This window comes from Molothrus ater, chromosome 17 (assembly GCF_012460135.2).
Source record: "Molothrus ater isolate BHLD 08-10-18 breed brown headed cowbird chromosome 17, BPBGC_Mater_1.1, whole genome shotgun sequence".
NCBI classification, from domain to species: Eukaryota; Metazoa; Chordata; class Aves; order Passeriformes; family Icteridae; genus Molothrus; species Molothrus ater.
The window spans coordinates 7,966,935-7,981,867 of NC_050494.2; the positions used below are offsets into that span (position 1 = coordinate 7,966,935).

The following is a 14,933-nucleotide window of genomic DNA, read 5'->3' on the forward strand; positions in this document are numbered from 1 at the left end:
GATAGCCCCGAGAGCGCTCGCTGGAGCAGCTGGTGCCGCCGAGACCTGGCACCACCTTCCCCAGGAGCGGGCCCAGATGGGGAGCACAGGCAGCCCCTGGCCCCCTGCCAGCACCTCCTCCTCCCACCCTCTCTCCTCCCACCCTCTCTCCTCCTCCCACTCTCTCTCCGTTTCCCAGCGCCTCACCGTGGCCCCCCTTGGCCTCTCCTCCCACCCTCCAGCACGGCCGCATTTTTCTGGGTTTGAGCTCATTCTTTCCACTCCCCTCTCTGCCGGCTGCCAACTTTCCATGCCGTGGCCCCGCTCCCCCGCCTCCTGCCACAGGGAAACACCGGCTGCAGCTGCGGAGGGAACGGCAGCAGCCAGGAGCCCCCGTCCCTCGGGTGCAGCCCCCAGCCCCGGCGTGGCTGACGCTGTGTGAACCTCAGCATCGCCTCCAGCAGCGCCAGGAACCGCCGAGCCGGGAGCAACAGGGCAGAGCAGCGGGAGCAGAGCAGCAGCAATGCCATGGGCTAAGCAGCACGGGGAAAAAAAAAAAAAAAAATCTGAGCGCCCACCTCCCCATTTATGAGGGCAAAACTTGCACCTCTGGAGAAATTAGTTTCCCATAGGGACAGGGTGCTGGCACATCCCAGTGTCCCATCTGTGCCAGCCACAGCCAGTGGTTCCCCACAGTCTGCCCACAGAGCGAGTGGAAACTCCCGACCCGAGTAGGAGGCACAGCTGATCCTCCCTGGCACCGGGCCTGGGATGCTGAGCAGGTTCCCCCATGGTATCCCAGCTGCTGGATGGCAGCGCAGCCTATAAACAACAGGCAAAGCCCACACAGCTCCAGCATTGCCTCCCTGGGTGCCCGGGGTCATTCCCTGCTTGCTGCAGCCAAGCACGTCCCTTCCTGGCTGTGCCATTCTGCTCCCTGCCCCTTCCTGGAGCCACCAAGCACCCAGATCCCTGCCCAGGCTGCGGCTCCCACGGTGCTCAGGGCTTTAAACCTGCAGCTCAGCAGAGCTCAGCCCTTCCCACAGGCTTTTCCAGAGCTGGGAATGCAGAGGGCTTCACAGAGGACAATGCTAGACCACTGGGTGAGGAACTGGGACCTCCACCAAGGTGGAGGAAGCCCTGGACAGAGGCTCTCCCTGCCCCAAGATGCTCCAGCTAATGGAGGAGCCAGCCAAGGCCTGGCCAGAGCAGGAAGCAGATCCTCAGCCCTGGCATAGGCGAGGAACAGAGCTTCAATCTGACCATGTGGCTCTGGGATGCGGCTCCCCAGGGGAGGGACCCAGCAGAGAACAGCACCTCCCTGATGTGGTTTATTCTGCAGATCAAGGGTTTTCCCATCACACCAGTACAGAGAGAGCACAGAAAGACACTGGTGCCAGTGAGACATGGCACAGAGCCCTGGCACAGCAGAGTCAGGGTGCCACGTGATGCCGCTGGTGCTCCCCTGCCCCCTCTTCCCAGCCAGGCTCCAGGCCATCCAAGGTGGACAATGCCCGGTGCCCTTGCCAGTCCCTGCTGCCCTGCGAAGGACAGCACTGCGAGTGGGACCTGCCACACTCCTGGTAGCCTCCAGCCCAGCTCTGGGGCACAGCCACCCCTCACCTCCGGCTCTGCAGGAGCAGCTGTGATCCAAAACCTCACCACTCCAAGTGCAGGTACCCATCCCATCCTCCACTCCACGGACCTGATCCCACTTATCCCCTCTCCTGGAGGGAATGGCCGGATCCAGAGCACCTTCACATCCCTCAGCACCAGTGAAAACAGCTCCATGTGCTCAGCATCACTGCAGCCCAGTCTGAGCTCTGCACAGAGCCACTGGCCACACTGCTGGCAGAGAGCAGAGTCCCAGCCGGCGCGTGGGGAGGGACAGGAGCGTGGCTCTCAGAGCACAGACAGGTCATGGCAGGACTTGGAGCGGACTTTGAGGGCCACTTTGCTGCTGTTCCTGGCCACCAGCCTGTCGAGGAAGTGCCGGGCTCTGCTGGCGAGGCTCTCCTTGTGCTTCTGGCCGGGCGGGGGGTGCAGGTGGGACTTTTTGCCCCCTTGGCGGAGGCGGATCTGCCGCACCACCCCCTCGAAGAGCTCGTCCACATTGTGCTGCAGAGCTGCCGACGTCTCAATGAACTTGCAGTCAAAGACAGCAGCACAGGCCTGGCCCTCTGCAAGGGAAGGGCAGGGAGAGGGCACAGTCCTGCTGGCACCTCAGGTGCTGTGGGACAGGCACTGCCACATGCACGACAGCAGCTGCACGTCCAGGGACAAGGGGACAGATGCAGGGGAAGCAGCTGGGCACGGAGCCCCCTCAGGAGGTCTCCACCAGAGCCTTCACCCCCTACTCACCTTCCTCAGACACCTCCCGGCAGCGCACCAGGTCGGTTTTGTTCCCCACCAGGATGATGGGGATGTCCTCGGCCTGGCGTGCCCGGCGCAGGTGGATGCGCAGCTCCGAGGCGCTCTCGAAGCTGTCCCGGTCAGTGACAGAGTAAACGATGATGTAGGCATTCCCTATCTGCAGGCAGTGGCTGCGCCGCTGGCTCTCCTCATCCTGTCACCACACGGGGAATGAGATGTCACCAATCTGTGGCCATGACCACTTCCAGGGGACAGCAGAGCACCCTGGCACTGATGGGGCATGCCCCACCGGCCCCCACACTGTGGTGAACAGGTGTGTTACCCTATTAATTAAATGCAGATTAAACGCTCTTGATTTTGAGGGGAGTGTTTGGGAGTTTTCCTCTCTATCAACAACAAACTGGAGCTGTGGGCTCAGCTTTGGTGGAGAGAGGTGAGGCTGAATCCCCTGGGAATGCCCTGGAACAGTGTGGTGGGTGCTGCACCCTGGCAGTGCTGGGCAGTGTGGGAATAAGCCATAGCGGAAAAAAATGGGCCATTGTCGGGGTGTCACAGTGCTGGGGCACCTCTGGGCAGTGCAGGTAAGTGCCAAACAGCTCAGTCCATGTGGGTGCTGCACCCCCGTCCACAGCTTGGGCACTGATGCTGTTCCCGCTCCCGGGTGGCACCTACAGGAATGCAGGGCCCTGGCAGGAAGGGAAGGAGGGAGGTGTTCGGAGGGAGGCAGTGACAGCAGCACTGGTATTTCTGCCCAGGAGATACCTCATGTTCTGGGCATGAGGAATGCCCCATGCCAGGCTCTTGGGTGCACTGTTCTGTCTGTTAAAGTGTTCTGGCTGGCGATACCGACTCGTGGATTTACCCAGTTGGATCTTTCAGCCCCATTCCCAAACATTTCCATGCATTTTGAAGTGGGTTATCACATAAGAACCCACACCAGTGAGAATATGGGGAGCACCCACCGGGAGGGTGGGCACAGAGCTGTGCAGAGATGTGACCCCAGCCTGTCTTGCCCAGTGTGTATCCTGTGCTCCAAGGTGGAGAGCCCCAGAAACGGACAGGGGGGGCCCAGGTTGCCCTTCAAAGAGCTCAGAGGCCCCAAGACAGCACTTGTGCCCATGCAATGTCCCCCGGGCATATCGTGGCTCGCCCAGCTCTCCCCAACACCCAGCCCCGCCGTACCCGCTGCTCTGACTCCCAGGTGTCCAGCACCAGCAGCGTGGTCTCCTCACCATCCACGGTCAGCCTGCGCTCGTACGCGACCCCTGCGGGACACCGGGAGGGAGAGCTCGGTCAGAGCCGCGCTTCCCAGCAGGGTCCGGGGCTCCTCCGTCTCGCACATGGCTTTGTCCCATCATGGGGCCACGGGATGCCCCGCAGGTGACCCTGCAGCAGATCCCCCCAGCAGACACCCACCTCCGTGCTGGTCCAGCGGGTCCCTCTCCTGGACGCCGGCGAAGAGGTTGACCAGGCTGGTCTTCCCCACGCCGGGGTCCCCCAGCAGCACCACTCGATACCGGGGCTCCCTGAGCCTGGGGGAGCCCGCGGAGTCGGGGCACAGGCTGCTGCGGGGGGCCCTGCCGCCCGGCTCGGAGGCGGTGTGGCCGAGCTGAGGGTGAAAGGGCTCACTCCGCGAGGCGGCCCCGGAGCCTCCCGGCCGCGGGAGCGGGGTGCTGGCCCTCCGCCGCAGCGGGCTCCTGCTCCCGGGCTGCGTGTTCAGGGTCATCACCAGCACCGAGGGCAGGGGGGCTGTAGGGTGGGCGGGGGGTGTCGCCCCGAAGGGCACCCGCGCCCGGCAGCCCCGACCGCGCCGCTGCCGCTCCTGGAGCCGCTCCGAGCCGATGGCAACGCGAGCACAACTTTCCCGCACCCCCGTCCGCTCCGGGCTTTAAGCCCCGGGAGGTGGAGCCCCTCGCCGCTCCGACCCCTCCCACGCCGGGCACATCCCCGCCCGCGCTGGCCTCGGTCCGGCCCGGCCGCCCTGTCCCGGTCCCCTCGGTCCCCTCGGGGCTTGCGGTGCCGGGGAAAGGCGAATTCCCCCGGGAGCCGTGCCTCGGTCATGGGGAGAAGGGTTACATCGGGATGCTGCGGGATGCGCCTCCGCGGGCGGGGGCTCCACCACGCTCCGGGCCTGCGTGGAGCTGCATCAACCCGGTTCCTGGCCCTGGTCTCGCCACCCTAGGCTCAGTTCTGTCAAGGAAGGAGCGAGCCGAGCCCGGTCCGGTCCAGTCCTGCCCTGCCCAGGGGAAGATGTGCTTTTTCAGGACCTAGAAGCCCAGAGCCCGGCTGTGCAGCTCAGTCTCCAAGACGCAGTGATCGAGTACAAGGCTGGAGATCTCCTGGCACGGGCAATAGCAGGAGCTGTTTTGATTTGAACCTGTCTGTAGATCCTGGACACTGGCAGCACTGTCGAAAGTGTCCCAGTGTGGGCACTGTTCTGACCCTACACTGGGTCACCAGTCCACCCACACTGGGATATGCTGGCAGAGCCTCATGGCACCAGGGCTGGTCCCAGGACATCCCTCATGATCAGAGCACAGCAACGGGGAGGGCAGGAGTGACAGTGACACCTTTATTGTGCCATAAAACCACATCTGCAAATGCCCAAGGTGCTGAGCAGGACTGGGGGGAAGATGGGCTGAAGGCAATGGAGTCAGCTTGGCATCTCATCCAAGCCTGGCTGCTCCAGGCTCTGGGCTGGCATCAGATGAGTGTCCCTCCTTGGTGGGAGTGCTTGGTACCCAGCACATACCTGAGAGAGAGGAGAGGTAGGAGGGGAAAGCACAGAGGGGAATGAGCCTCTGTGCTTTGGCTGCTTGGGTACAGGAGGAGCAGAAGCAGGAGCAGGTTGGCTGCTCAGATGGACTGTACTCAGAGGTGTCCCATTCCCCGTGTGGCAGTCCTGTCATCAGGGGGCACAATGTGGCTAGAGGGAAGCCAGCCTTGTGTCAGCTGTGCCACCCTCTCTATGTCCCCAGAGTCCTGCACTGACTTTCAGTGGGGTCAGCCCAAATGCTTGTTCTGGGATCCAGGATCATGCAAGCAGCTAGGGGAAGGGAGAAATCCTTTTAAAGCAGGTGAGGGTAGTGCCCAGCTCCTGTTTAGTGTAAACCAGAGCCAAACCTGACCCCCAGTAAACCCAGCAGTATTTTCTCACGCCTCGTGGTCTGCCACAGTCACTGACCTCTCTGCCAACCACCAAAATCGGTTCCAGCCCAAGCCCTGCTCCACCACCCTCAGACCACCCTCTGTAGGGCAGGCTCAGCTCTTGCCAGCCTTCCCAGAGCAGCAGAGCCAGACACAACTCCTGGGCCTCTGAGAGAGAGAAGGAATGAATTCAGCTGCTCTTACTGTCAATCCTGAAAGACAAACAGAAGCAGAGAAAGCCCGTTGGAGCAGCCAGGTACATCTGCTTTCTCGCAGCGGGGACAAGTGCAGCAAGCTGGGCTTGCTCAGAGCTGCCTCATCCATCTCCGTCTTAGCAGAGGACAAACTGTGCATCCAGAGTGTCCCAGCATAGGGCTCAGACCTACCAGCAAAATCCACCCAGGGCCTCTGGAAACAGGAGGATTTTTAAGGAGGGGAAGCTGAAATACAGATGGGAATGGATACAAGGGGGTCACAGCTCTTCTGGGCTCCACATGCTGCCAGCGACACGCAGGGATCCAGGGAGGGCCAGCACGAGCACTGTGCTCCTCTGCACCCTCACATTCCCAGGATGAGCAACTCGTGGCTGAATTTGCTCTTTCAAGATGCAAGTCCAGTGTCCGGAAGCAAAGGGTTAATTAGCAAAACGAAGGGCTGGTGATGTCGTGTGAAAAGTTGCCGGGAGGTCAGTGGGAAAGGGCTGAGGATGGTGGAGAGGGCTCTGGCACAGGCTCCCGCCTGTCAGGGCGGGTAAGCACCAAATGCCTGACTTGTGATGTTACAGAAACTTTCCACTTGCCCTTCCTGCTATTTTTAACTCTTCTCCCATCCACCCTCAGTAACCCCAGTCCCACCAGCTGCTGAGGCTAATTAATTCCCCTTTTTTATCATTTTTTTTTAAACAGAAAAAAAAATTAAATTCCTCTAATCTATCACACAGCCACTCGCCTCCTCCCTCCTGACATGTTCCAGGCTTTTCTCCTCCTTCAGCTTGTGCCTCTATAGCTACAGCCATACCTGTCTTGCAGCTAAAACCCAGATCCTGGTGCAGAGATGCAGTCCCCCTTGACACCCACACCACTGCTGCTCTGTGGGGTGAGTGTCTGCCCAACAGGGTGAGATTTTCATGAAAAATAAGCCTGTGTGCACCCGGGGGGCAGGGGTTGGGATACACCAGCAAGGAATGATGCCGTGAGCAGACCCCCCCTGAGCACAGGTTGCCGTGTGTCACAGGGCTCTCTCCCTCCTGGCAGGCTGGTGGGAAGATCATCCCCACAGAGCAAATGGGATTCATTCTCAGAAATGGAATTGTTTGACATTTATAAGATCAACACAGTGTCTTTAGCCGAGGATGGAAAGCAAAGGTAACATGACTGTATAGACTCATTTCACAGTGATGTGTGCAGCTAGCTTCCCAGATTATTTTCCATTGCTTTTTCTATTTCCTGGAGTTCTGCCCTCTCTGTGTCCAGCCGGTTCTGACAGCAGGTCTGCACCACTGCTTTCATCCTCTGCACAGGGAGAAATGCAATCACTGCTGATTCCTCAGAGCTGGGAAATGTCCCCTTGCACCAACCCTGACCTTACCCTCAGGCGCTGCTGCTTGCACTGGCAGCACGGAGGAATCTGTCACCGTGCCTGGTGCCATTCCACACAGGAGTGGCTCTGCGAAGCAGAGTGGTGTTCCAGCAGCCAGCTGGAGCCAGGGGCAGTATGGAGGAATGGATTTAGTCGGCTATGGCAGGGGTGATACCGCTGCTGGTCTATGGAAACCCCTCCCGGCTCGCTCTTTTGTCCATTTGGCAGCTTCTGTGCCTCCCGGGACACCCCTACATCCCACTGATCCTCACCACCCTCTGCCCTCCGGGGACGCCCGGGCCCCATCGCTCTCCGGGAACCCCTCTTCGCTGAGTCCTCTGGGGATGCCCCGTGTCCCCGTGATCCGAGCCGGTCCCCGCGGCGACAGCGGCCGGGCTCGCGGCGGGCGGGGCCCGGGCTCCCGGGAACGGGCGGAAGGGACGCCCCCTGCCGGCTCCGCCCCAGCACCGCACCGGGACAGGATCACCGGGACGGGATCCACCGGGCGGGGTCTGCGTGTCCGGGATGGAGGCGGCTGTGACAGCCCGAGCAGCCCGGCGGGACTGAGGGGAGGCTGGGGCCGGGAGGGAGCAGAGGAACGGCTGTCGCGGGGAGCCCGGGTAGAGGCGGTCCCGGTGTACGGGACCAACGGGGATGGGCAGCCGCCTCCGGCCCCGCAGAGCTGCTCGACGGCACGGGCGTTCCGCGTTAATGTGCACCCAGCCGGTCCTGCCGGCGCGGTGGCAGCGAACACCGGAGGTGTGTGGGAGCGGCCGAGCAGGTGCTCCGAGCCAGGGCCGTGCGGGTGACCCGTGCCGGGCATGACCTCCGGCTATACCGAGCGGGAACGGCTCGGGGAAGCGCCGCCCGCAGGCAAAGCCGCGGTGGAGAACTGTGCGGTGTTCCCCGCGCAGCGCGGCTCCGGGACGGCGTGGGCAGCGCCCGGGGCTGCGGGCCGGGCCGGCAGGAGGGCAGGCCCCGGTGTCCCGGCTGGCCTCAATGTCGGAGCAGGCGGCAGGGTCGGGACAGGCCACAGTTCCCGCTCAGAGTGCAGGACGGGGACAGCCCGCGGTGCCCGGTGAGCGATGGTGCCCGGTGAGCGGCGGTGCCCGGTGAGCGGCGGTGCCCGGTGAGCCGCGGTGCCCGGTGAGCCGCGGTGCTCGGGCGGGTCGGGCGCGGCCCCGCGCCGTCCCCTGTCACCACAGCAACTGGCGGCGGCGGCGCAGCCAATGGGCGCGGCCCCCGGCGGGCCCGCGCGCGGCAGCGACAGCCAATGGGCGCGGCCCCCGGCGGGCAGCCCGCGGTCTCCGGGGCAACAGCGCCGCCGCCTCTGCCCCATTGGTGCCGCCCAGCGGAGGGGGCGGGGCCCGACCGGGAGGGGCGTGGCCCCACCCGCGGCACCGGGGAGCCGCGTGTCCGCCTCGTGGGCTGCGCGTTCCCCGCCCGGCGCTCCCGTCCCCGCCGGGGGCCGACCCACGGGAAGACACCGCTGGAAGGGGTGGCGGGGACGTGTTCACGAAGGCGTCGGTGTTGCCACAACGCGTGGCGCCGAGCGGTGCCAGCCCTAGTGAGCGGCCCGGGGACTGTTCCGGGCCGGGCCTCTGCCCGGATGACCGGGAGCAGTGGGTGTCTCGGGAGCCCGGTGGGGCAGCAGGGCAGGGTTCAAGCGCAGCATTCCGGGGTGATACTCGGTGTTCCGGCCGGTCACACCCATGCACAGGCTCACGGCGAACCGCGAGGGGTGTGGGTGCTCCCGAGGGTGTGGATGTCAGGCTCACCGGGGACACCGGGGTGCCTAAACCGGGGGAGAAGCGGGTTACTGCCAGGAGCCGGAGCACAGAGAGGTACCGGCGTACCGGGATGCTTGTCTGAAGGTACCGGGTGTCACCGTGGGTTCTGTGCTGCTCGGGTCGGGGTACTGGGGGCTGCCGGGTTGCTGAGGGGGCAGTATCGGGGATCGGTGTGCCCGGTTATCAGGGGGTAGCGGAGAGTGCCGTGTCTAGCGGGGGGTGCCGGGGAGTACTGGGTACCGGGGAGTACTGGGGTACCGGGGCGTGCCGGGTAGCCGGGCGGTACCGGGGGTACCGGGGCGTGCCGCCCTGCCATTCTCTCCAGCAACCCCTCTCGGCGGGCGCCCATTGGCTGAGCGGGATCTGCCCCCCCGCCCTGCAGCCAATGGGCGACGGGGGGCGGGGCCCTCCATTGACAGACCCGGCGCGGCGGTGTTTACCGGGGGCGGCGGGGGCGGAGCGGCCGTGTCTATAAGAGCGGCACCGGGGGGCGTGCGGCTCCCGGGCTGCCCGCACCGCCCCCGCACACCCCCGACCCGCACCTGGACCCGCCGCAACCACCCTACACCATTCCCGACCGAAGCATCTGCCGACTTAACCGGGTGGCATCACCGGGGCGGCGGGGAGAGGAGCAGCCCCGGGGCGGAGCCCTCACGGCGTGCAGCATCCCCGAGCCGCTACAGAGCATCCTCGAACCGGCGCCGAACATCCCCGGGTTGGTGTGGAGCATCCCCGAGACGGTACAGAGCATCCCGGAGCATCCTCAGACCGGTACCGAGCATCCTCGAGGTGCTACAGAGCATCCTCAGACCGGTACCGAGCATCCTCGAGGTGCTACAGAGCATTCCGGAGCATCCTCGGAACGGTGCAGAACATTCCGGGACAGAACCGCTGCAGAGCATCTCCGAGCCGGAGACCACTGGGCCATCCCGGGGCCCTTCCGGAGCATCTCCGCGGCCGCCGCCCCGGCGGAGCCGGCCCCGCCGTGCGCCCCCGGGCCCCGTCGCGGCCGCCTGCGCCCCGCCCCGCCGCCGCCCGCTCCGCACAATGGGGGCGGCGCGGCGCGGCGCGTAGCGGCGGGCGGGGAGGCGGCGGCGGGCAGGGAGGCGACGGCGGGAGGGGAGGAGGAAGAGGCGGAGGCGGCGGCGGGATACCCGGCTCCGGGATGGTGCAGCGCGGCCCGCGGGGCCGGGGCGCGGAGGCTCGGCGGGAGCCGTGCGCCCCGCTGCCCGCCCGTGACACCGAGCCCGCCTGGTGCAAGACGCCGAGCGGGCACATCAAGCGGCCCATGAACGCTTTCATGGTGTGGTCCCAGCACGAGCGCCGCAAGATCATGGACCAGTGGCCCGACATGCACAACGCCGAGATCTCCAAGCGCCTGGGCCGGCGCTGGCAGCTCCTCCACGACTCCGAGAAGATCCCCTTTGTCAGGGAGGCCGAGCGCCTGCGCCTCAAGCACATGGCTGACTACCCCGACTACAAGTACCGGCCTCGGAAAAAGGGCAAGGTGGGCACCGGAGCAGCCCGCCCGCGGCTCCCAGTGAAGATCAAGCCCTCGGTGTTGGGCCGTGTCTCTGCCAGCCGCAGGCAGCCCGCCAAGCTGCCCGCCGGCCCCGACACCCCGCAGGAGCCCGCACCAGAGGTGCTCGCTGAGGACAGCCCTGTGGTGCCTGGCACGGCTGCCTGGCACTCGGCACCCGACGGGGAGCAGAGCCCCCAGGAGCCCCCTGCACCCCTGAGCCCTACCACACCCTGCCCGGAGCCAGGGAGGTCCCCAGAGAGCGGGTCCCCCTCTCCCATGTCGGCTGGGTCCCCTCCCTCTTCCTTCAGCTCCTCTGACGAGGAGCTGGAGGAGGAGCTGCTGGGGATCATGCCCGGGCGGGCGCCTGCCAGTGCCACCTGTGGTGCCCTGGACTGGTCCGTCTTCGACAAGGACCATGACCTCTACCCGCGGGGAGGCTCCTCGCACTTCGAGTTCCCGGACTATTGCACGCCCGAGGTGACGGAGATGATAGCAGGGGACTGGCTCATGTCCAGCATCTCAGACTTGGTTTTTACCTACTGAGTCCCACGCTCTGCAGGTAACACTCATTTTTATTTTCACCCACAATCAGGTCATATCAAAAAACAACCCAGGAAAAAAACCAAACAAACCGAAACCAGCTGTTTACATGCAGGAATCAGGTATTTTGCCTTGAAGCTGCTGGAAGGCAGAGCCCCTGCTCCCCCCACCCCCTGGCACACACCCATTCTCCATCCGTCTGTCTGTCCGGCTCTCGCCTTGTGCCCGCAGGACGCATGGCCGCCCGCTGCGGTTACTTGCCCGTGAAATGCATCTCATCGGGTTTTCATTGTCACACCCGGCCGCTTTCCCCCACGGCCCCGGCGCTGACAGCCATGGCTGCTCCCGGCCGCTCCCATCTGTGCCAGCACCGTGTGCCCTCCCGCTCTCCAGGAAGCAGGAGCATCCACGCCACCCCAGCTCTCGGTGCCCACCCCACCTTCCCCATCCCTCGGAGAATGGCTGATTCCGTTTGGTTTTTGACTGCATTGAACGCATGGCTTCAATTTTCTCCTCTTCCTCTTTGCAGCCGTTGGGGAGGGATGCCGAGCCATGCCAAACTGTCCCTTCCCAACTCCCTGTTTTGTGAGGGGTCCCTGGTTTGGGGGTTCAGTGTCCCACAGCAGCGACTCCTTCCCTGTGGCGTGTGCTCCCCGCCACTCGCTTTGGGAAGAGTGAAGTTGCACACACGTGACGAGCACGTGGGCGCGGGAGGCTGTGTTGTTTCTCTCGCCAGGCAGTTGTGCAGGGAAAGCTGTGCCACCGAGAGAGCCCCTGTCCGGAGTCACCCCAAAACTGTATGGGGACCAGCCCTTCACTAAGCAGCCAGCCCTCATTTTAACCTTGGAGCCTGTGCCCGTGCAGGACCTGCTGTGGGCTGGCTGACCTTGGCCAGCAGAGCCAGGTATCACTGTGCCCAGACGGGTGTCACTGTGCCCAGCCGTGGCACCTGGTGCTGCCGGGATGGCAGGGAGCAGCATGGAGGGGCAGGGTGGCAGCGAAGGGCAGCTGTGGGAAATCTGCCTTAAGCAACCACCCAAACTGGTCCAAGAGCAGCTGCAGCCAGTGCTGGTGGGCGTGTGGGGTGTGGGTGATGCTCTGCCACAGGGCTCCTCCACACAGCACCGCGCTGGGCTCCGCTGCCGGCCACGCCAAGAGCGGGGAGATGCTGGCAGGGAAGATGCTGCTGCAGCGGCTCCTCCAGCTGGGATTTTCCTTGCTTTTCCTAATGGCTCCTTCCTGCGACAGCCGCCTCCTCCCACTGCCGGGAGCACGTGGCTGCAGTGCTGGCTCGGCAGCTGCCGCAGGCTGTGCTTGGGGGGGCAGGGGCTGCGCTCTGGTACAGCTGTGCTGGGTGGGGACCCCACACATCCCTGGGGACGTGGTCATGGCTTGGGCTCGGCAGCAACCGCTGCTTGAAGCAGCCCCTGCAGTCCCCCACGACCTCGATTCCCCAGGGACTCTGGATTTGTGGGGGCCCCTCGGATCCTTCCCTGCCAGTGGGGTGCTGGCAGCAGCAGAGCACCCGCTGCTTGGGGCTCTGCCTCCCTGTTTTGGGGCTGCCGGTTTCCCCCAGTCACAGGCTACCCCGTGCCTGCCCCTTGCTGTCAGGCTGGACTGAGCCGTGACCAGGGGAAGGACATCCCTCCTTCCCATGTGCTGGCATCCCCTGAGGGTGCCTCGGAGTAGGTGCCTGGCCCTGCTGCTGGAGCTGCTGGTGGCCCTGGCTCAGCCGTGGGGATGGGCACTGCAGCGCAGGGAGAGGTGTGTCCCTGGGCCCTTTACAGGGATGCTTGATGTCCCTCAGCCCAGTCCCTGGGGACCCCTCGAGGCCCCCCGCGATGGTCAACCATCAGCAGTGTAGATGTGTCGGTGTGTAGCGGTAGCTGTGCGTGTGTGTTGGCATTAGCCACGGTGTTTCAGTACCCCCGTGCGGGTGCCAGCCTGCGGAGCCAGGCGGGCATCACGCATCAGACACGTGTTCCCTGGATAGAGCGCGTCCTCTTCTCTGCGTCCCCTCCCTCCCCGGCCGTCCCCCACCGGATCCAGTCCCGCCCCCAAAGGTGGAAAAGCCAAATAAGCGCCGGGACAGCCGTGATTCTGGCAGCCTGCTCCCGCCTCACCGCCGCCTCGGGGGGATTTTGCCTTCCCACCCCCTGGGCAGCCCCGCTCCAGGAGCATCTGAAGCCGCCTCCCATGTGTGAGCCGGGTTTGGGGTTCCCGTGGGGTCCGGCGGTCCCAGAGCTCTCTAACACCCACGGATCTCACCCAGCACCTTGGTGCCTTCTTGGGGTGCACAGCCACCCCGTGCTGTGGCCAGGGCTTCTCAGGGAGGGCGCTGAGGCTGACAGTCACCTGCCCTCCATCCCTGTCCATGGGGAAGCCAAAGCCCCCAGGTACCAGCAAGACCTGAGGCCCACACTGAGGGTCTCGCATCACACGTGTGCTTTGCTGACCCTGCAGCTCAGGGCTCAGCTTCCGTTCCTAGGGGGGACACGGGTCCCAGTGGTCCCCTACGTGCTGTGCATCACCCTCGAGCCAGGGTGATCCCTCCACAGACTGTCAGGCGAAATATTTCCTCAGGAGCAGGTTCTGGGTCACTGCCAGAACCGGAGCCAGTGCCGGGGTCTCCTGCCCTGGCCGCAAGCACAACATCATCCGCTTTGTCCCCGTCCTCACCCCTGTCCCCCTCCTCGAGTCTCGCCGGGTGTATTTGTCAGGGAGAACCGTCGTGGACAGTGGTGGATTTTCTGTGCCGTGTGGTTGTAGTGCTTAGAGACCCCCCCCCAGCGTGCGGCCCCTCCCGCTGCGCCCCCGCTGCCCGGTGCTGGCTGGCGTGCGTGTGCGAGCGTGTGTGCGTGCGCGTGCGACATCCCGTCATCACTCCAGACAAAGCGAATAATAATAATAATAATAATAATAGTAATAATAGTAATAATAAATAATAAAAATAAACCAAACCTCTCTCAGGAAGCAGCTGCCCTGGCGGCGGCCGAGTGGGCCGGGGGTACCCGGAGCTGGCGGGGCCCCGGCGCAGCCTGCGGACGGGCGCCAGCGCTCGGGGTCACCTTTGTAGTGTTGTGTTAGTGAAGGGTCCCTGTGTCTGTTATCTTGGAGAAACAGGATTTTAGCCGAGGGGCAATGACGACCCCATCTGGGTCCGTCTTGGGGGTGTGACATGGCTGGCCCCTGCTCTGCAGAACCTCGGCTAACAATGATCCTGACTGTTGTGATTATGGAATAAAGTGTGTTGGTCTGCTCTCCGTGGCTCTGGCTCCTTCTGTGCTGCCTCACTCCTCCCAAGGGAATTTGGGCTATGTGAGGTCTCCAGGGAGATGCGGGATTCCCAATGGCCAGCATCCAGCTCCAAGGCATATCAGTTCCCACCCTGAGCCCCGGTTCCTACGGGCTCTCCTGCCGCGGGGAGGTTCACCCTCATCCATCAGTGTGGGCTGGGCGTCCCTGGGAGCAGTGTGAGCATGTGCACGTATGTGCTGTGCACATGCAGCCCCTCGCCCCACCCGAGTGTGTGTGTGGGCAATCCCGGCGCCGCCCCCGACTCCGTTCAGCCGGGGGAGGGGACCGAGGGTAATCGGGGAGGGGGAACTGGAGAGGGAGGGAACTGTGGGTGCTAATCCAGACCCACAGGGGGGGCCACGGGGTCACGCGCCACTTGCATCACACGCAGACCCCCGCCCCCAGTCTCACCGCAGCTGTTGCCACGGCAACAAGAGGAGCCCAGAGCATCCTCGGGTACTGCCAGCCCCTCCTGCTGCCCTGGCGCTGCTGGGAACCGGGCTGTCCCCGAGGAGGGAGAAGTGCAGGGGTTGCCCATGCCACGGTGGCCCCCCAAGTCTGCAGGCTGCCCCCAGCACCGCCCGGGGCTGGGCGGTACCGACGGGGGCAGCAACGTTCCATTGCAGTGGTGTCACTGCAGCCCCCGGCAATGGGATTCCTCTCTGCACAGGGGCACTGCTGGGAGCAGGGAGGACCATGGGGCAGCC

General features: G+C 64.3%; 3 protein-coding genes across 3 annotated transcripts; 1 reads left to right on the forward strand and 2 right to left on the reverse strand.

Annotated features, from left to right (window-relative positions):
* Positions 1 to 1,297: 1,297 nt before the first annotated feature.
* REM1 (RRAD and GEM like GTPase 1) lies at positions 1,298 to 4,150 on the reverse strand. The gene is made up of 4 exons (XM_036395438.1): positions 3,769 to 4,150; positions 3,535 to 3,617; positions 2,341 to 2,545; positions 1,298 to 2,159 (listed from the first exon to the last, which is right to left on the reverse strand). The coding sequence occupies exons 1-4, from the start codon at positions 4,076 to 4,078 to the stop codon at positions 1,882 to 1,884; spliced, it is 876 nt and encodes a 291-aa protein (XP_036251331.1). The 5' UTR covers positions 4,079 to 4,150; the 3' UTR covers positions 1,298 to 1,881.
* A 3,759-nt stretch (positions 4,151 to 7,909) lies between these two features.
* Positions 7,910 to 8,416, reverse strand: LOC118694699 (cuticle collagen 2C). The gene has a single exon (XM_036395882.1). It carries the CDS (start codon positions 8,414 to 8,416, stop codon positions 7,910 to 7,912), a length of 507 nt encoding a protein of 168 aa, XP_036251775.1.
* Positions 8,417 to 9,953: 1,537 nt separating this feature from the next.
* SOX12 (SRY-box transcription factor 12) lies at positions 9,954 to 14,190 on the forward strand. The gene has a single exon (XM_036395573.2). The coding sequence runs from the start codon at positions 10,033 to 10,035 to the stop codon at positions 10,930 to 10,932; it is 900 nt and encodes a 299-aa protein (XP_036251466.1). The 5' UTR covers positions 9,954 to 10,032; the 3' UTR covers positions 10,933 to 14,190.
* Positions 14,191 to 14,933: the final 743 nt, after the last annotated feature.